The 20,536-nt window shown below is 46.6% G+C and overlaps 1 protein-coding gene across 13 annotated transcripts in view; it reads left to right on the top strand.

Annotated features, from left to right (window-relative positions):
• The window catches only part of LOC124055396 (mitogen-activated protein kinase kinase kinase kinase 4-like), a 36,035-nt gene extending 17,863 nt beyond the window's left edge, over positions 1-18,172 (top strand). Inside the window, exons 5-33 of one of the 13 annotated variants that reach the window (XM_046382195.1) lie at positions 65-175; positions 302-392; positions 1,020-1,150; positions 1,288-1,342; positions 1,435-1,513; positions 2,567-2,742; positions 2,846-2,918; positions 3,005-3,215; positions 3,303-3,464; positions 3,758-3,844; positions 4,323-4,796; positions 6,065-6,217; positions 8,029-8,298; positions 8,816-8,916; positions 9,017-9,144; positions 9,340-9,434; positions 9,592-9,600; positions 10,472-10,650; positions 10,812-10,941; positions 11,414-11,722; positions 12,820-12,937; positions 13,269-13,439; positions 13,588-13,731; positions 13,853-13,987; positions 14,117-14,217; positions 14,327-14,476; positions 14,560-14,719; positions 14,812-14,951; positions 15,453-18,172. In XM_046382195.1, coding sequence (XP_046238151.1) covers positions 65-175; positions 302-392; positions 1,020-1,150; positions 1,288-1,342; positions 1,435-1,513; positions 2,567-2,742; positions 2,846-2,918; positions 3,005-3,215; positions 3,303-3,464; positions 3,758-3,844; positions 4,323-4,796; positions 6,065-6,217; positions 8,029-8,298; positions 8,816-8,916; positions 9,017-9,144; positions 9,340-9,434; positions 9,592-9,600; positions 10,472-10,650; positions 10,812-10,941; positions 11,414-11,722; positions 12,820-12,937; positions 13,269-13,439; positions 13,588-13,731; positions 13,853-13,987; positions 14,117-14,217; positions 14,327-14,476; positions 14,560-14,719; positions 14,812-14,951; positions 15,453-15,536 — 4,227 coding nt within the window. In that variant the 3' untranslated portion in view covers positions 15,537-18,172. Of the gene's footprint in view, positions 1-64; positions 176-301; positions 393-1,019; positions 1,151-1,287; positions 1,343-1,434; positions 1,514-2,566; positions 2,743-2,845; positions 2,919-3,004; positions 3,216-3,302; positions 3,465-3,757; positions 3,845-4,322; positions 4,797-6,064; positions 6,218-8,028; positions 8,299-8,815; positions 8,917-9,016; positions 9,157-9,339; positions 9,435-9,591; positions 9,601-10,471; positions 10,651-10,811; positions 10,942-11,413; positions 11,723-12,819; positions 12,938-13,268; positions 13,440-13,587; positions 13,732-13,852; positions 13,988-14,116; positions 14,218-14,326; positions 14,477-14,559; positions 14,720-14,811; positions 14,952-15,452 lie in introns of all 13 variants that reach the window. The other 12 variants (XM_046382198.1, XM_046382193.1, XM_046382206.1 and 9 more) reach the window with 12 other exon arrangements.
• Positions 18,173-20,536: the final 2,364 nt, after the last annotated feature.

The following is a 20,536-nucleotide window of genomic DNA, read 5'->3' as shown; positions in this document are numbered from 1 at the left end:
TTTTCAGTTCAGTCTTAAGCTCTTTCCTTCTAAACCCTCTAATGCTTTTTTTTTTTTTACATAGTTGGTGATGGAGTTCTGTGGAGCTGGTTCAATCACAGACCTGGTTAAGAACACCAAGGGGAACCAGCTGAAGGAAGACTGGATTGCCTACATCTCCAGAGAGATCCTCAGGGTGAGCTGAGCTCTTCTCTTCTCTTCTCTTCTCTTCTCTTCTCTTCTCTTCTCTTCTCTTCTCTTCTCTTCTCTTCTCTTCTCTTCTCTAATGTCCTGTGTGTTTCTCTCTCTCTTTCCTCCTCAGGGTCTGGCCCATCTACATGCCCACCACGTTATCCACCGTGACATCAAGGGCCAGAACGTCCTGCTGACCGAGAATGCTGAAGTCAAACTAGGTGTGTGTCAGAAAACGTGTTAGCTGACTTCTTCATATGTGATCTTTTATCAACTCTCCCACAGCCACCATTGCCACCAATCTGCTGCCACCACTGTGTTGCAGCTTTGTCTCTGAAACTCAAATGTTGTGAGGTTATAAACAGCTGCTTCTGTCAATTTACATGCCTAAAAAACTGATTTTGTCTGTCACAGATTGGAACCATGACATTATCACACCGTCTATATACCTTACAAAACTGCTGTGGTGACCTAAAGCATCTGTTCTTCCTCCACAAACCAGTGGAATGAACTCCTACAAAGAAATACTTTACATTGCCCAAACTTTTTGACCATTTACTAGCGCACCTCCCTTTCCAACATTTTCCTTTTTTAAAAAAGGAAATCAAGGTGCTCATTGTCTTCAGATGCATCATATGCTGTGAGTCCTGTATGTCACACCCCGCCACTAACAGTGAAAACTACTAATAAGAGGTAGTTACAGAATGTACATATGTTGTTGGGGTTTGAGTTCATGAAATGTAAAGGATGATCACTTAAAAGTAGCAGTAAAGGGATCCAGCTGGAACTGATCCGAGTTGAGTCCAAGAACACTTTCTGACCGTGGTCTCTCTAACTTCTCTCTCAAGTCGACTTTGGCGTTAGCGCTCAGCTGGATCGAACAGTGGGGAGGCGAAACACCTTCATCGGGACGCCTTACTGGATGGCTCCTGAGGTCATAGCTTGTGACGAGAACCCGGACGCCACGTACGATTACAGAGTAAGAGCCTCCACAGAAAACAGACATTTTGTCAAACAGGTGCACGTGAACCTGTGAGCACCACCTTGGGCTCGATTTCTCTGAGCATTTCCCTTGCCGCGGTCTTGTGGTTAATGGCTGTCGTCTCCTTCTTGCAGAGTGACCTGTGGTCTTGTGGTATCACAGCTATTGAAATGGCTGAAGGAGCACCACGTGAGTATCAGCTTTACTTAATATTAGCGTTTTTTCCTTTTTCTTTGGCCTCTCAAATTTTTATGCATCTGACCATGTGCGTCCTCTCCCAGCGCTTTGTGACATGCACCCAATGCGTGCACTCTTCCTCATTCCAAGAAACCCTCCTCCCAGGCTCAAGTCTAAAAAATGGTGAGTACCACGCACAAAGGACGTGTTCCTTTTGCATGTGATATTTTGGGTATAGATTTCCTACTTGGCCTCTTTCTGTTTATTCCTGTGGATTTTGATTTTATCTGTGACATCAGAGGAGGCAGCTACAGAGGCTTGAGTCAGAGCTTGGCCTCTTCGCTGTGCTTTGTTGCTTAGCTGAACATCTGTGGTACACCTGCTCTGGCTGGCTCAGCCTCTACTGGCACAAACTGAGGAGCTGATCTGGGTGCATTGCTGAAACAACTCCAACCTCTGAATCTAAGATTCTCCCAGTATTATTTTTTTTGTCCTCTCTGCCTACTTCTTAACATTCAGTTGAATGAAGAAAAAACAAAAAAACAAAAAACAGCACGCTTGAAAAACGACACAGTTAGCTTACTTAGCCTGCAGCTGCACTTTACACACTTACCTTGTGTGCATGAAGACGATCAACTCACTTGTACCTGAGGTGACAGCCTCTGAGATGATTTTTGTAGATCCTTGATTGATTTGTTTGGGAAGAGGGTTTACTGCGGTGCTATTTTTTGCTGAACTTTTGCTGAAATGCCTGCATCCTTTTAATGAAGAATCCAGATGTGATAAGTTCAACGATGCATGGAAAAAAATGTTTAAATTCCAATGGAGTTGTTACCATAATATAGAACAATGTGCATTTGGAGAGTCGTGACAACCCTATTAAATAATGACTTGGTCTGCTGTTTCATATTTGAACCGTTCAATTGAAATTCATTTGAACACCTTCATTTTGAGCAGGTGCAGCGGTGATGATAATTCCTTTGTACCGCACGGCGTATTTCAGAGTTTTCACGGTATATGTGGGCTGAAAGGTTCAATCCTGCCTGTCCACACATGTAATGCACAGTTAATGTAGAGGAACTAGAGGCCATTGTGCTGTGGAGTCTTTCAGAGACACGGAGGGGAGGGAGAGTTACTGATTTTGGAATCGAATCTCGTTTGCAGAAATGTCCAGAAATGCTCTGTCGTGCATCTGTTTCTGTCTGTTGACTCTCATTCCCTGCTGTTCTTCCACAGGTCCAAAAAGTTTTTTAGTTTCATTGAGAGCTGCCTGGTGAAGAACTACACTCAGCGGCCCCCGACGGAGCAGCTGCTGAAGCACCCCTTCATCCGAGACCAGCCCAACGAGAGGCAAGTCCGCATTCAGCTCAAAGACCACATCGACCGGACCAAGAAGAAGAGGGGAGAGAAGGGTGCGTCCGACTGTTCGCTTGTCTTCTCTGTTTTATTGGTGCAGAAACCAGGGAGAGGTTTACTTTGACTTACGATTGCTGCTTGTTCACATTACTTGTGCAGATGAGACAGAGTATGAGTACAGCGGCAGCGAGGAGGAGGAAGAGGATCCCCCAGAGCAGGAGGGGGAACCCAGGTATGGGCTAGGGATTGACACCTGCTAACTGGAAGGTTCTGTGTCTCTAATCTAACTGCTCTGTTCCATTTCCTCCCATCATCCAGCTCCATCGTCAATGTGCCGGGTGAGTCGACTCTGCGCCGCGACTTCATCCGCCTGCAGCAGGAGAACAAGGAGCGATCCGAGGCGCTCCGTCGCCAGCAGCTCCTCCAGGAGCAACAGCTGCGGGAGCAGGAGGAGTACAAGCGCCAACTACTGGCCGAGAGGCAGAAACGCATTGAGCAACAGAAGGAGCAGAGGAGGCGGCTGGAGGAGGTTTGTTTTTTTTTTTTTTTTAATGGCTTTAAGGATTTTTGGAGAGTTTTTTTCTTTTTCTTTTTTGACTCTCTCCTCGCCCTGCAGCAACAACGACGCGAACGGGAGATGAGGAGGCAACAGGAGCGCGAGCAACGTCGTCGCGAGCAAGAGGAGAAGAGGCGCATTGAGGAGATGGATCGTCGACGTAAAGAAGAGGAGGAGCGCCGGCGGGCCGACGACGAGAAGAGAAGGAACGATCGCGAACAGGTCAGCTTTAAAATCTCTTTTGAATTTTCTTTCCGACGGACTGTTCGTTCACACCAGCAGGTGGAACCTTGGGAGTTGTGCCGTCAGGGAGTGAGGTTGCACTCCCGCTGCATTGTTTGTAAGAGCAAATTGGATTTTGACTAAATATCTCTGCAAGACTTGCAAATTGTAAATTGAATGGGACAGGAAAAGGAGCCTTCGTGTAAAGCTGGACATTGTAATCCTGCTCTGGATTTTCTCTCTTTGGATGCCCACTAATGGTGCTGGCTGCTTTGCTTTGCTTTGACTGTTAGGAGTACATCAGGCGTCAGCTGGAGGAGGAGCAGAGACACCTGGAGATGCTGCAGGAGCAGCTGCTCCGTGAACAGGCCATGCTGCTGGTCAGTCACACACACACACACACACACACATAACCTCTGGAATATTATTAACACTAACGCCACAGCTGTCTGTTGTTGACAAACTGATGTAGTTAACTTGGTTTGGTGTTCATGACTTTTTTACAAATCATTGTGGACATCACAGCAACGTACTCGTTTACGATGCAAGGTTTGAGGTGTATTAAATCAGTGCATTATTCTTTATTGGCTAATTTTTGTAAGGTTAACCAAATCAGAATTTCCCAAGTTAGCTTCAGAGTCAAAAGACAGATACAGTTACAAAAATGTTTATGTATTCCATGTAGGTGGAGTGTAAAAGAGGCAAACGCAGTGACAAGTGCTGCATAGTTGTTTTAAGAAAAAGATTTTAAAGGTGGCACTGAATTTTTTTTGTCATGCTAAGTTTGAAAGGCCGATACAGGGTGCCGGCTCTTCGTCTCTTCTCACCGCCTTGAATCAATCCCACACTTTGCAATAGGAGTTCAAGTGGCGAGAGCTCGAGGAGCAGCGCAAGGCTGAGCGACTCCATAAGCGCCTGCAGCAGGAGCAGGCCTACCTGCTGTCGCTGCAGCACGAATCCAAACAGCAACCTGGCGACAGGACCAAACCCCCCTCAGACCATAGCAAACCTCCGCAGACCTCCACCCTGCCCCCTGACAGACTCCTCAACACAACCCCTCAGGCTCAGGTCCTTGACAGTGCTGCTTCTGTAGCAAGAGGCGCTTATGAGTCCTCCAGAGCCCTTCAGGCAGTCCCCTCGGATAGCGCCAAATCCCAGGCAGCGGCGCCACAGAAGACTGACTCTGATGAGACATGTCCCAGCCAGGTCTCAAACTCCCCCGACCCCCCTCAGACTGAACCCCCCACTGACTTTGAACCTCCCCAGGCAGAAAGTTTGAAGCCCGACGGGCCCACAGAGCCTGTCAGTCATCCTCCTCAGCCTATCAGAGAGGTGAACCCCCTCCTCGGCTCTGCCTACTCCACTGTCTGCTCTTTCCAGCTTCTTCTTGCTTGTCTTCACACAGCCTCAGTAACCACAGCGATAGAGGTGGTGCGAGCAGCAAATAGTGGTTTTCTTTTTAGCCCAAGTAGCTGCATTTAATATGCAGTTTTCTGTTTTGGATGAGGTGGTGTTATTCCAAAGCAGTAACTAATTTGTTACTACGCAGGCGCCCTCAGCCAGAAGTCAGACCCTTTTGAATGAAACAAGGGGGCGGGGGGGTGGAAACCCCCAGACTCGCAGCCACCAGCAATCAGCCTTTTTATGTCCTGAATAAAACTGAGCTGTTCTCCTCCACTCTTTCTTGGCACTCGCTCTCACTTGCAATGTTGCTAGTCTCCTTGACTACTAAAACCATTAGGATGTTTGAAATGTTTTTTTGTCTTAATCGTCCCTTGAAGCAGGCTGAACAAAAGAGAAAGTTGTAGGTTTGGCAGGAAGCTGAAAAATAAGCAACAAAACATCTTTTGGACTCCATTTTGAAATCATTTATTTTTGTTTTTAGTTCTCTAGTTTTTCTCTTTTTTTGCCCTCTGTCATGTGACTTGTGTCTTGTCAGAAGGAAAAAATTCAAGTACCCCCTTTACTTCTCAAGGATTTTCTCCTTAGAACAACAGAACCGCAGTTGTTGTTAAGAGTTTCTCTTGATCTCTGATGGCCGAACTGTGATATTATTCTTCACCATGGCTGTTCTGACTCTCGATGTGTGCGGATCGGGCCGTTGCATGTGGATGGCTGTGGCCCGGACTAACATGTGCGACATCCAAGCGCTGTGTCCTGTCATCGACAGAGCTGTCCCGTGTCATTAACAATGTGTTTTCAAGGATGCATTGGTTTGAGAGAGAGTTCTGTGTCCACCTCTGTCTTTTGCTGTCTCGAATGGGCTTCAAGCATGTTTAATATCACTGATGCCAGATGTGTTTATTGTTGATTTTTGTCAAATATGAAGGTTTTGAGTTTAAAATAAAAAGATTCCGAAAGGATAATATTATTAGAAAAAACAAGGCGATGGGAACCATTTTTAATCAGTAAAGAAAAGGGTTAATTCTGACTTAAAATCACTCAGGCCTTATTACTATTATTAGTATTTTTGCCACCGTTGTTTTAAACTTGAGAAGCGGTTCCCTTCTGCTTGATTTTTTATCTATTTCGTTTCAGTCACTGAAATCATTTCCCCTGACACTCATTCCTTTTTATCCCTTACGATTCCTTCATCCCAGGCCGACGAGCGGTACCGTAAAAACATTCAGGGCTCCCCTCAGGCCGCCCCTCTTCCCAAGCAGCCCCCTCTTCCTCCCCGCTCCTCTGAACCGTTCTCCAATGGCGGCCCCTCCTCCGAAGCCTCCGCCATGCACCGTCCCATGGAGCCTCAGGTAAACCTCCTTCCTGCTCCCTTTGCCTTTTCCTGTGCCTCTTTTCCCTCTCTTTCATCTTTTCCTACTGGATTTGTAGTTAGTTTTGTCAAACGGCAAAGCAGCAGAAGTGGACTGTTCAACTGTTGGACTCATTTCACTCACTTGTTTGAGCCCTCGTATCTTCTTTTTTTCCCCCAGAAGTAGTTAACGACATATTTGGAAAGAGATATGAAACGTGGTTAAATCACTCCAAAACTATCTACTGAGACAGGTCATCTAAGTGTGTTTTTTGTGTAAGCTTGTCACCTTTTTGAATTCTCTAGCAAATTCATGGCTGTATTGAACAGGGAGCCAATAATTGATTCAGCCAGTAGCCTCATCGGTATTACTATTATTCTACATCTGGACTTCAAGAGGTTGTTTAAACCTGGCATTAACACACATCCAATGCGATCACATGGTTACTGCAATTACAGGTGTGATTGTGCCCGATGCACATTAGAGGTGCAATCCCCAGACCACATTCAGAGGTGGTGTGGGCCACGTATGACCAACAATCTTTTGGCATTGTCGACACGAATGTGTCCTAGGCTACTGAGCTGACGTCCTCTGCAAAACAACAAGAAAAAGCCACAACAGCTTGCTAAATTGATTCTTTTACACACCAAACACACTTCCTGATATTCTCTCAGTTCACTCCAACGCATATGACATTGTTTGGGATGTAAGATAAGCAGCAGATGTTTGTGCACACACTGTTTCAACTTCTTTCACCGCTGAACTAGCAAACGCGACATTAGGAGGTACCTCCTCGCAGCCAGTCTACAGCTTTTTCTTAATTTTTTAGGCCTTCTTAGCGGTTCGGCAAATGTTACGGATGAAGTTATTCTTTTCTTTGTGCAAAAAACATTGCGTCAGTTTATCCCGCTGATTTACATGTTTATTTGCATATAGAGCAGTGAAGCGAGATCCCATCGCAAATGGACACACTAATGCCAGCTGTAAACTAACATGCTTAGAGGTGCCCACTTGAGACCGGATCACCCCCAGACGCTTATTAATGCGTAAACAGGCTCTAAGATTCAACCCCACCCTTCTCCCTTCATTTCTCCTGACATTTTTCTTTTCCACTAAGCAAATAACAAGGAGTGCACACTTGATCATGTTAGCATTACATGTGCAACCCTTTTATGAAACAGAACACATCCCTGATGTATTTCCTGGGACCAGTCTGAAGTCTTTTGAAGCCACTAATCTACAGTAGGATTGCCCATTTAGATTTGGAGATGGGTATTTTAAAAGAACCACCATGAAGGAATATTTGTTTGTCACTGAACAATCCAAGAACAAATCAGTAATTTATGCTTAATGCTTAAAATCATACCAAATAATTTTATATATTTGCAAGTAGTAACTAATAATATAACCAGCAGCCAGTAGCTAGTTAGCTTAGCATGCTGCTGAAAACAAAGAGACATCGATTCTGGTTCTGTTCAAAGGTAACAAATTCTGCCTGCCATAAAAGCTCACTAATTAACACATGATGTAAGAACAAAAGTGTGAAGTTTTTAGCTTTGTATTTCCTAAGATGTTGAACTCTTCCTGAAAGCAGTTGCATCATTGTAACACCCAGGTAATGAGTCTGGGTGAAACACATCACTGTGTTGTGCTGTGCTTTGTCCGCTGTATGCATGTGTACAAATCTAAGCACATGTATGTGAAAAGTCACAAACATCTTCCCTCATGTCTCAATGTGTTGTCTGCTTGTTTCACCTCCCCTCCTCCTCCTCCTCCCTCCCCTCCCTCCCTCACTCCCTCACTCCCTGAAGGTCCAGTGGTCTCACCTGGCTGCTCTAAAAAGCAGCAACAGCGCCGCCCCCTCTCCTCCTCCTCCGCCCGTGGTCTCTCGCTCCCAGTCCTTCAGCGAGCCCGGCGGCGTGACCTCTAGCTTTGCACAACTCCACCTGCGTTCCCAGGACCCCCACCATCATCACCACCACCACCACCCATCGCCCGCACGCACTGACCCCCAGCCCCAACCTCCCCTCCACCACCCTCAGGCCCAACACCAGGCCAGCAACGAGGAGGTACCTCCTAAGGTAAGGAGCCGACGAGGGGCCTCCTCCCGCATCCCTTTCCTCACCTCTCCCTCGTTCACTTCCTGTCATGCCGCTCTCTTCACTCGACATACTGCCCAACCACGACCTGCGTCCGTTTGTGTCTGCGGTGCTGTGTTCTGTCTCATTTCTTCAACATCAAGATTGAACGACGGCTGTACTTGGTATTCAAACTTGCCATTTTGAGTGCTACAAATGACAAGAGATGTTGACCGTTGCATGTTCAAAATTCAGTAATGTTTTAACGTATCAGACGACACGTTCCTTCCGACTTAAGCTCGTCCTTCTTGTGCGGTGGGGGTGCCGGTGTCGGAGAGAGACTGTCATCACTGGTTTAGTCTTTTTTGGTCATTTCCGCCGGCATTCACTGACATTACGGCTCTTACTGCTGGTTTGCTGACACAGTTGATCTTTCTATCGGCTAAATATTTTTTTGGGAATCATCTAACGCACACATATCTGCCACTGAGTGAAGACCCTCTAAATCTGTTTCCTCCAGGTCCCAGTCAGGACAACATCCAGGTCTCCAGTGCTGTCGCGCCGAGAGTCCCCTCTGCCATCTCAGCCCGGCAACCAGGGCGGACAGAGGAGCGCTAGCGGGTAAGTATAGAGGATTATTTTTGTGTGCATTACGTGTACTGCCGGTGATCACCATTTGTTCCCACTGTGCTTGATAAAGTGACGTTCTTCTCCTCGACAGTAACGTGGAGCAGCGCCCCCTGTGGGACCGAGTGGAGAAACTGCAGCCTCGGCCAGGCAGCGGCAGCTCTTCCGGCTCCTCCAACTCTGGCTCCCAGGCCAGTCCCGCTGACCGCTTCAGGCCACGCTGTGAGTCCCCCGGTACTGCACTCGGCTGCATTTCTGTAGCTCTACTAGCTGCTTATTAGTGCATCATCACTGTCGCTCATTACTACACTTTGCTATCTCACTTTAGTACATTTTCTGCTGTTTCAGAGGTTTTCTCAAGGTTTTCAGTTCAGTTTCCTGTCACTGACACAGCTTTCTTTTGACCCCTCCCTCAAGCTTCTTCCAAATCCGAAGGTTCTCCTCTCCTGCGGCCTGAAAATGTTCCCAAAAAACAAGATGAAAAGAACGTCGCCCGGCCTACTCGACCAGCTGTAAGTCCATCTTCACTGATGCGCTGGTTAAACTTTGATGTGATGCTGAATACGTGAAGACTGTTTCTTTTTTCTCTATTTTATACTATTCTAATTATTCAACCACCCGATGCGTCTCACGAATCCAATGGTTCGTGATTGCTGGGGAACCTCTTAGTGTGATGCGGTAAGCCTATTAAATGAGATGAAACGATAACACCTATGCTATGCTTGCGCCATTGCACCGCCCATTGCACTATACAATAAAAGTTTGCGATTAAAGAATGTTTCTGCTGTGTGAGGATGAACGCGGTAAGTCTTTTCAGTTCTGACTTCAGTTACTGTCCTTCCCGCCTGCGATGCGATTCGCCTTCTGCTGGCGTCTGTCCTCATGCCTGCACAGTTCTTCCTCACTTTTTGCTCAACACGAATGGCACTATAAGGGTTAACCCTTTGCAGCAGCTTCCCGAGCCCAGATTTGAATGCTAGCACATTTGAATGCAGACACACACCTCCTGTTTCCTTGTACTTGCCAAAGTTGCTCCTAATCTCACCTGGCTTTGTTGTTGGATAAAATGTGGCCCGTTTGCTTCGTTGAGCATGTCAGGGAAGAATCCCTCCTCCCTTTCTTGCTCGTCGCTGACCTTACAAGATTGCCTTATTAAGCCAAATCAAGGCGAGGGCAAGGTGGTTACAAGACATGGAGACGGTAGAGGGTTCAACACTAACACTAATTCAGGAATTAGAAAACAATACACCACTTAACTCACCATGTCTTGGAACTCAGACCTACCGGGCCCCCGGTCTGATGAGCTTTGAAACTGCTACGCCCAGAGATCTGAGGCTGTGGCGTGAGTTGAACAGAAAACGAAGCGAGGAGGGATGACTTCAAAGGCCCTTTTAGGTTGTCTAGTTGAGTTCATATCTTGGAGAATGAAAGCATATTTTGCTTTTTGATTCCAGTCGTCGCATAAACTTATGAGGCGTTCTAGACAACTTGAGTTTTGCTAAAGTTTCGGACTGGAGCCTTTCTAAGACTTACTTCCCGTTCCTCACAGGATCTGACTGCTCTGGCCAAGGAGCTTCGTGCCGTAGATGACGTGAGGCCCCCCCACAAGGTCACCGACTACTCATCCTCAAGCGAGGAGTCGGGCACCACCGACGAGGAGGACGACGAGGAGGTGGACCAGGAGGCGGGAGAGGAGTCCACCTCCGGAGCCGAGGACTCCAGGGCCGGGTACGTAAACATCCGCCCCGCTGTCCGTTTCATCCACCTCTCTTCACTTTGCTGTCGCTTCTCAGTCTTTTCTCGTTCAATTTAAAACGCATTAAGATATCGGCCGCAGCTCACAGCTTTTTCTGCATGACCGTTGACGCCGGTCTGGTTACGGACATCAGATATTCCCATGGCTTCCGCAGGAGGCTGAGTAACGGGGAGACCGAGTCTGCTAAGACCATGCCGGTGGAGGACTCTGAGAGCGACCAAGCCACTACGCCTTCCAAGGACGGGACGCTGGTCATCAGACAGGTAAGACGAGGAGACTGGATTTCCTCTTTGCGAGTCTGCAGACTTGTTAGTTTAACACTGAGACAGATTTTTGTTTAGTTCAAGGCTTATTTTACTTGTATATAGTAGATAGAACTGTCACTTGTCCCGTGTCCATGTTGTTTATCCACTCATTCTCCACCATTTCTTCTGTCTTCTTGTATATTACTAAGCCTTTTTTAAGTTATTATTGTCATTAAAGACTCGCTGCTCCACATTTCTAATCCTTGTCAGATAACTATGGTTTGACTTTAGTGCCACATGCGCAGCAGTTGTAGTTTCCAATGATGAGTCAAGAATATCTATCACATATAATGTACGATGTCGGGATTAGAGGACCTCGTTGGGAAATGGGAGTAAATCATAAAGCAGCCAAAGGTACCTCCTCCTCCTCCTCCTCCTCGTCCTCTCCACCTGCTTGCCCGAGCCCAAGTGTGCCTGTTCTTGCTTCCAGAGCACCGTTGACATAAAGCGGTCGGTCAATCTCTCATCTTCATCCTCCTCTTCCTCGGCCGGCCCCGGTTACGGCCACGGCCAGCCCCAACCCCCCGGCCACGGCCTCCCAGAGAAAAACGGCTTCGCAGGCCGCATACACCACCTACCAGACCTTATCCAGCAGAGCCATCACTCCCCTTCCTCCTCCACATCCATCGCTTCCTCCTCCTCTTCCTCCTCTTCCTCTTCCTCCTTCCCCTCATCATCTAGCCACGCCAGTCCCGCCATGTCCCCACAGAACCCCCCGGACAAGTTCACTGCCATCGAGGTACGTCGCCCTCACATCACAGAGACATACAGTGGAGGAACGGACGGATTGTCCAGGCTTAGATATGCATTGAGCAGATTTGGATCAAATGTATGTGTAAATCTGTTTGTTTTTAATGCCAGATTGGTTGACATTTCAGACTGTAGGAAACACACGTCCATCTCTAAGCCTGTGCAAGCCCTCTGTCCAGTCCTTGATTGTTGGTCGGAGCCTCTCTGCACTCTGTCTTGCCCCCACCCCCCTCTCTGTCCTTCTGGCTTCACTCTGGCTCTCCTCTGCCCCCATCTGGTTTGGCTGACACCTGGTTTGGGCTGCAACCTCCATCCCTCTTGCAATTCCCTGTGTTGTGTCACTGCTAACACTTGGTGCCTCCTGGTGGTAGAACATGGTCATGGCATGGAGCAAAGCGAACAAGAGCTTCTTGGGGTGGATCACCAACAAGAATCTCTGTAGTGGTGCATCTCATTATAACCACTTTGAGTAGTCTCGTAACTGTTGGGTGTGATGGTGGGGGTGAAATGGGACAATGTAGTAGTACTTTGGATTTGCGAGTCTCCAAGCACACATAGCCTACTTAAAGAGAAGATATCGCATTTATGTTGAGTCACAGATCCCTGCCTCTTTCGCAGTGTGAGCTGTAAACAACACGCATCTTGGGTGGTGGAATTACATCTGCGCTTTATTAAGAACAGCTTTTTCTTCTAATACTTCACAGCATCCGATGTTTTGGATCTGTTCTCGCTTGCCTCGACACATTTCTTCTTGTCGCACATGTTTTTTTCCTCTCTAACATTTCTGTCCTCGTCGGCTTCTAAACAACTGACTGCACGTTTTCTTTTGATGCGCAAGCTCAAACTGCAGTGCCAGATATGTATTCACAGTTGTTTGTGTCTTCAAAATGTAGTTTGATTGAACACAGTCAAGCTTATATGTTCAAAACTGAAAAGTTCTGTAATATACTATCAATCACAGTCAGTTTTATGATTTACAAATCAGTGTAATAATCATGAAGTTTTCTCATGAGGAACCTTTGCTTTTTATGCAGTTTAAGTTCAAGATGAAAGTCTTTGTTTTCTAAATGTCTTGAAATCTATCAGTCCCAGTCGGAGAGCAACTCCATGTCCAAACACAAGTCTTCCTCCTCCTTCACTCCCTTCATCGACCCTCGCCTTCTCCAGATCTCTCCGTCCAGCGGCAGCTCCCTCAACAACATGGGTAGGTCGCCGACTAACCGAGCCAACGCGTTTATTACGGCAACTCTGTAATTAAAAACCGACGAGCACGGCCTGCCTTAGTTCCCCAGTGACAGAAAGATGCAATTTATAGTTGAGGGAGTTTTTCTGAGAAACGACTTCTCCCACCACGAAGTCATGTCGAAACGCCTGAGCTGAAGTGACGAGTCAAGTTGTAAGCTGTACGTTTCGGTGCTATCTATCTATTCAAGGGGACAGTTGCAATAGAAACAGTTAGTAGATGGATGAAAATAATTCAATTGCATGGTGACATCGAGCCTAACCCCCACCATCCCTCTGCCTCCCCCTTCCAGCGGGATTCGGGCAGGACGGACGGATGGCGGACCCCCTGAGGTCCGACCCATCTCGCAAAGGCTCGGTGGTCAACGTCAACCCGGTGAACACGCGTCCGCCGAGCGACACGCCCGAGATTCGCAAGTACAAGAAGAGGTTCAACTCTGAGATCTTATGTGCTGCACTCTGGGGTAAGTGTTTCTGGAAAAAAAAAACAACCTGCTTACGCTTGAAACACCTCAGTAGGGTAGTTCCCTGTTAGATCGAATTTTTTTTATATCCTGTTGTCAATCAGAGCTCTACTAACTGTGGGGTGTTTCATTTATGCAACTGTTCCAGGAGTGAACCTGCTGGTGGGGACGGAGAGCGGCCTGATGCTGCTGGACCGAAGCGGTCAGGGGAAGGTCTACCCCCTGATCAACAGACGACGCATCCAGCAGATGGATGTCCTGGAGGGTCTCAACGTCCTGGTCACCATATCGGGTACCGCACATGTGCCGCTTTTGCCCGCCGAACACAGATATTGCGCTTTGAGCGTATAGCTGTGAAAACCATGTTTAGAACTCTCTATGACTTTTGCTCCATCGATGTCCTCTTCCTGCAGGTAAAAAGAACAAGCTTCGAGTGTATTACTTATCGTGGTTGAGAAACAAGATTTTGCACAACGACCCCGAGGTGGAGAAGAAGCAGGGTTGGGTCAACGTGGGCGACCTGGAGGGCTGCGTCCACTACAAAGTCGGTACGTTATCCCTTTTGTGAAGGATTCCTGAAACTCAAATGAATAATACACATAAACGGAGGGTCAGACTTGGGCAGGATTTGTTATAAGCAGTGCTGCCTCTCACGAATGACTCATTTTTCATTTCAGTGAAGTACGAAAGGATCAAGTTCTTGGTGCTGGCCTTGAAGAACGCTGTGGAGGTGTACGCCTGGGCACCCAAACCCTACCACAAGTTCATGGCCTTTAAGGCAAGCACAATCTCTAATCATTCCATTCCACAATCAGTTTTTTTTTTTTTTTTTGCTACTTCTGTTGTAAGTCGACCCAAATAACTCATTTATTCACGTTTGGCTTTAGTCTTTCGGTGACTTGGTGCACAAGCCTCTGCTGGTTGACCTGACGGTGGAGGAAGGACAGAGGTTAAAGGTCATCTACGGCTCTTGCTCGGGCTTCCACGCCGTGGATGTGGACTCCGGTGCCGTTTACGACATCTACTTACCCACGCACGTAAGCACCTGCCGCAGTCCGATCGCGGCTCGTTTTTCCACACTCCGTGCTCTCTTTAACTCGTTCTCCTTTTTGTCCCTCAGATCCAGACCAGCATTCAGTGCCACGCCATCATCATCCTGCCCAACACCGACGGCATCGAGCTGCTGGTGTGTTACGAGGACGAGGGCGTCTACGTCAACACCTACGGGCGCATCACCAAGGATGTGGTGCTGCAGTGGGGAGAAATGCCAACTTCAGTGGGTAAGTGTAGACAAAAACAAAAATAAAAAGCAGTTATCTGTAAATCACCTGTCAGGTCTATCAGGTCCTCATCTCCTGTCGTGTTTGAACAGCCTACATTAGGTCAAACCAGATCATGGGCTGGGGCGAGAAGGCCATAGAGATCCGCTCGGTGGAGACGGGCCACCTGGATGGCGTCTTTATGCACAAGAGGGCTCAGAGACTCAAGTTCCTTTGTGAGAGGAATGATAAGGTGAGAACCTTTCAGCTCTGTGTCCTTTTTCTTTCCTTTGCCCCCTCCTTGTACTTGTCCATCGTTCGCGACCAGAAACGTTAGCAGCGTCTCCCGTTAATGACAAAGAAAGCCGGACAACATAACGGTGCGAACACCTATTAGCACAATTTGACCATCTCCATTTCTGAGTCGAGCTTAGGACGAGCTGCAGAGGCACAAGTTGCTGTCTGAATTGCTGAAATCAGACTTGGCACTGTCTGAGTTTGTGCCGGTGTTCACAGTATTCAGACTCTAGACATTATTATCTGGCCTGAAACCTTTATTAAATATGACACCCTTTACCTCCCTGAGTTACAACCATGTGCATCAGAAATGCCACGAGATGGGAAGATGGCCGCCCAGCTAGAGCCTTCGTCCGTCCGGGGTTTCTGCGTTCCAAAAGGCAGTTTTTCCTCGCCACTGTTGCAGATTGTTGGGTTCTCTGTATGACAAAATTTAATCCTGTCCTTTGCCTGCCAGGTCTTCTTTGCCTCCGTGCGCCCCGGAGGTGCCAGCCAGGTGTATTTCATGACCCTGGGGCGCACTTCCCTCATGAGCTGGTAGTCAAGCCACACCAGCCAATGCGACGACACCAGACCCGAGCGGAGACCACCAGACGACGACTGCGACTATAACCGACGACGATGAAGAAGAGTACAGCCTCGAGCCTAAGCCGGAGAATCATCTCGACGGAGGGGAGCGGCGGCCTTTCCACCCGCTCGGGCAAACAAACGGATTGGACTGTAATCATGAAAAGAAGCGAGGGGCGAGCGTGTGTTTTGTGGGCGCCGGGGAGGTAAATTTTGTTCGTGTGCAAACTATATATTACGACGGGAAGAGAAACTCCCCAGACCCCAGGTTTTTCTCAAACCCACCTCCCCCCCGCAGCCCAACCTTCTGAGCCGATCCCGTCCTCCTCTTTCTCTGCAGGACGTGCGATCCGTTGCCTGTCGACGGTAAATCTTTATGTGTCATAGTAAATCTTTGCATCGTGTACGTGTCGAAAGGAGGAAACGCCGAGCATGCGAACGACGGGACGACAGGACGCTCAAACGCGGCCTTTTGCTGTAGAGGGCGAAAACCGTACGCGCCGTACCTCGAGCATAGCCGTGTTTAGTCCCGGTCAGGTAAAATTAATTCCTATTCCCGCCGCGGTAGATTTTCACGTCAAGCATGTCACGTAACACTATTTCACAGCCACAGCTTTCCTACAGTAATTTACGGCTTGACATGTAAATCTGCCTCTCGTCTTCACTTTTTTTGCCTTCTCCTCCTTGAAGTGAAGATTTTTTTAAGGGACCTTCTTGATATATCCATTCAAGACAGGGTACCGGATATCACTTTGTACATACTGGCTACATCGACCTCGTGGGCTTCAGACTCTCCCGGGTTTTACAGACACTTTGTTACCGCATTGCCTCGCGTACTGTAGGTTACGTCGGACAGAAGTAGCCCCGTTTATGACAGCACGTCGCTTTGGTGTCATCGACACAATTAGCCCCCCGTTTTTCATACACTGTATATTTTGTATGTGACTTGCTGCACATAAATAAAGAGTAAGGATGTAGGACACAGCGATAGTGAGTTTTAAAGGAAAAATCCACCCATTACAGCATCCATCGCAGTTTCCCTTATCTATTTCAGTCGCTCATTTTCACACGGGCTCCGCAGATTCCGTCGTTCCGCTGGAAACGTAACAGCACCACCACCGAGACCACACAAATGTACCCAGGAACGCGAGATACGGTACCAAAAGGTGGTTTTGGTTTTGCCAGATGGATTTTTCCTTTAACGTCAGTCATAAGTAGGGCTAGGATAAACTGTGAATTAGACACGCAGGATTAGCAGGTGGCCATTACGGTAGCATGGAGGCCAACGGGCGGAAGTAAGGGAATGAAGTGCGCATAGAGCCGGAGGGCCGAGAAGAAGCTTTGAGCATCGCACTCCACACGAAAAGGGGTGCGCGTCGGTGCGGGATTGCCCTCCGCGCCCTATTTTACATCCAGTCCATCCAACTCTTTATTTTGAACAAGACTTTAGCTTGATGTTCAGCAAAACGGTTGCCTTAGAACGGTCTCCAGCTGATTGACGCTGCTCAAAGTCCTCTGTAGGTCAAGTTAAAAGTGAAGAATTTTGGATTTTGCGTACTGTAGGAAGAATCTGATCCAGCCATGTGATTTAATATTGGACCTCTCTTTTTTTTTTTTCTTCTTCTTTTTTTGCCATTTTAGGCTTCAGACAGGCAGTTAGTTTGTTTACTCAGTCCAGTCTGGATTGAAGACACAAATGCACGACATGAACTGGATCATTGTTCTATCCCATGCCTTCGTTTTTACCTTCCTTCCTTTCCTCATCCTCTCAAACCCAAACGAGGAGGCAAGACTCGCTTGTCGCTTTACGTTAGACCCATTCAAATGTAGAATCCATCCCGCGTCTGTATGAATTAGACTCGTCTCTTCGAGCCCGCTCACTCGGCAAGGGCGCCGCGTTCGCCGTCCAAGGTGTGAACCTGCCTGGAGCCGCAGAACACAGGACCGAGGTGCTTTCTCGCACCTGTGACGAGCAAAGAAGGCAAAAAGTCACATGTTCTAATAGCAGTGTTACAAAACCACTCGAGACTGCGTGAACTAAGCGGCATATTTTTTAACTCTGACTTAGTTTTTAGTCTTGTTTCTGCGATTTTTATTATGTAACCCTTCAGATAAGTATGCAACTGCGGTGGTTTTTAAACCGCAGGGCACACCTTACGTTGAAAATGTTTACAGAAGCAATTGTTTTGTTAAACCAATGTGCATCGGTATGAATATTTATGGTTCATTTTGAGGGCAGTTTTGTTTTTTTTTTGGTTTGGTTTTTTTTCTTCCCCGTTTTGTATTTTGTATTATTCCCTTTTTGTACTATCATTTAGACGTTTGTGTACAGGAATAATGGAGTTTTGCTCACGTTAAGAATTACACAATCCCAGAGTGCGATTTCACCGATTCGTCTACATCCTGCATCGTGCACAGCGTGCTCCTGGCTGCGTGGCAGCGTGGATCAGATGTTTTCTACCACCCAGGTGCCAGGTGACATGTTTCCCCTCAAACGTCTCTCTGCCACGCCTCTCTAATTTATGTCCTCTCTGTGTGTACTATGGGAATTAATGTATTTTCCTGAAGGTCTTTTTTTTTTCCATTGAATAAAATCAGAAGTAATTTACAGTGTGCTGTCATTCTTTGTAATACTTTTACTTGTGTTTCACTCATAAGCGTGGCTTGTGTTTAGGTTGTTATGCTGCCCAAGTAAGAGATTGTAATTTGATAGGTTTTAGGTTTAGGGTTGAATAAGAAAAGAAAAAAGTCTGAAAGTCAAATATTCTGGGAAACTAACTACAACTATTATAAATGTAGTGAATGTAGTGAAGCAAAGGGTAAACATGGGTGTACAAAAAAAGTGCAATCATAGTGGAGTGGAAGTGTGAAGAAACGTGTTAGATCTTAATTTAAACGCAGCAAAATATAGACTTTCCACTATTTGTCTTCGCCACAAGATGGCGCCGTTTCACACCTCACGGCCCATCCCACTTTATATTTCTTCCTAACGTGCTATGAGTTTAGTAAAGTTAACTTTGATGTTTCACAGTATAGCTTCCCGTATACGCCGAAAATGAGTCAGGTCACAATTTAGGTTCCTCCGTGAGTTATAGTACATTTTCAGGTTAAGTTTGAATGTAACTTGCTCACAGGTGTACGGTATTGTCTTTTTGCGCACCGAACTGTTGTATTATTAGTAACCATCAAAGATGAGATTTACTGCAAAAGTTTAAAAAAATACGCGTCTCATCTGTTCCCGTGTACAAAATGCTCCAAAGGGGGATTGGACTGCGCATTTGCTTTTGTTTTGAAACGGCGGAAGTCGCCTCGTTACTTCCTCCAACTTCACGCAGTTTGACTTGGTCACGCTGCAAATCCAGCCGGATGTTTTGCGTCGCCAGCGTGCGATGGGAACATTTGCTCGTTTTGTTTGGTTTTTCTTTCACAACGCTAATCGCTCCAGCGGCGGCCCTTGGCCAGGTGAGTACCCACAAACGGCGTTAGCCAAACGGACTTGTTAGCCGGAAAGAGCCGCGGGGAGGTCGTTTCGGTGTTGGTTTGCACGCGCGTGTTTGATTTACTACGCGTTCAAACCAACATTTAAAATATAGTTTCTGCTTCAACAGGCAAGGGGACGGGGATGCGTTTTTATGTCTGTTACTACTGTTTTTTCATCAAAACGACAAGTTAATTATAACAAAAACACATTTCATTCAGGCAGGTTCACCTCGGTAAGGACCCCGTGTCCGAGCGCACCGGGAGGCGGGTGGCGGAGGAGAGAGAGTTTGAGCTCCACGAATACACGGTAAGATTTCTTTAACGTGGCAGCTATGTTTGTTTCCAATTTGGCAAAGTGCAGCTATTAAAAGTATTCCAAATGAGCTATTAGCAATCCATGTTTACATTTACATGTGTTTATTTGTGACACACATCAGAGATCTTATCCTCTGGAAGTATATGTCACGCTGAATGTAAAGATGTGTGTGTATAAGAGTCTCAGAAGCAATGTCATTGCACATTGCAAACTGAGGCAGTGTGTCACTAAAGATTTTAAAAGTATTTCAATTGCCGTAACCGTAAGGTGCGTCAGAGCCACTGCTGCAGCACCAACCACTGGCTGTTAATGAGATTAAACTGTGTCTCTTTAAGAGCTCAAATCATCAGCAGTATTTACTAGACAAGATAAGCTGACCAATATCATAACTTCACGCAGTTAAGCATTATTGTATCCACAAAATGCATCCTTTGAAAAAAACAACTCTGCATCTGTAATTGATTTTGTTGAATCGCAGAGGAAATAATAAAATTTACAGTTAGAAAATGCCTTACAACAGATTTAATGCACATCAAATGCACAAAATGCATTAATTAAGTTGGGATAAGTCACAGGGAAATAAGCCACGAAGAAAACACCAGAACACCTGACAGAAGTGTAACAGTCACAGTTACAGCACGTTGCAAGTTGTTAATGTTTGATACATTCAGAAGTCTGTCAACAACCACCTCAGTTTATCTTGTCATGGGAAAGAAAACTACCTAAATGGGAGCTGACAGATGGAAGACAAGAAAAGTTCAGTCAATAAATAAAAAATAAATTAAAAGAAGGGCCTTCCCGCTCTTAAAGCTTTCAGTTTCCTGGCACTTTGCAGAGAAAAGGCCTCTGTGTTCAGTTGAACCAATAATAATTTGTCTCCTTGACATTTCTAGGCTCTTGGTAATTTGGTGACAGCGGCTGTGGATCCTATGGACGTGACTCTGACGACACGCATTCCTTTCTTCAACCTTCAAGTCGGCATTTACTGCAACATCCGGTCATCTTACCGTCGTTCTTAAAAGTAGTGGTGGAAGTAATGAAGTACACAGTCGCTATACGGTGACGCACTTGTATTTTAACCGAGTATACGTTTTATTCCACTATATACCTCTGCGCCTGCACTTTCTATTTTTGTCAAATTTTTCCATTAATGTCAGCCGCTCCAATACAGAGACATT

This window comes from Scatophagus argus, chromosome 24, assembly GCF_020382885.2.
Source record: "Scatophagus argus isolate fScaArg1 chromosome 24, fScaArg1.pri, whole genome shotgun sequence".
Lineage (NCBI taxonomy): Eukaryota > Metazoa > Chordata > Actinopteri > Scatophagidae > Scatophagus > Scatophagus argus.
The sequence above is the reverse complement of the archived record's forward strand: the minus strand, read 5'-3'. Positions and strand labels throughout refer to the sequence as shown.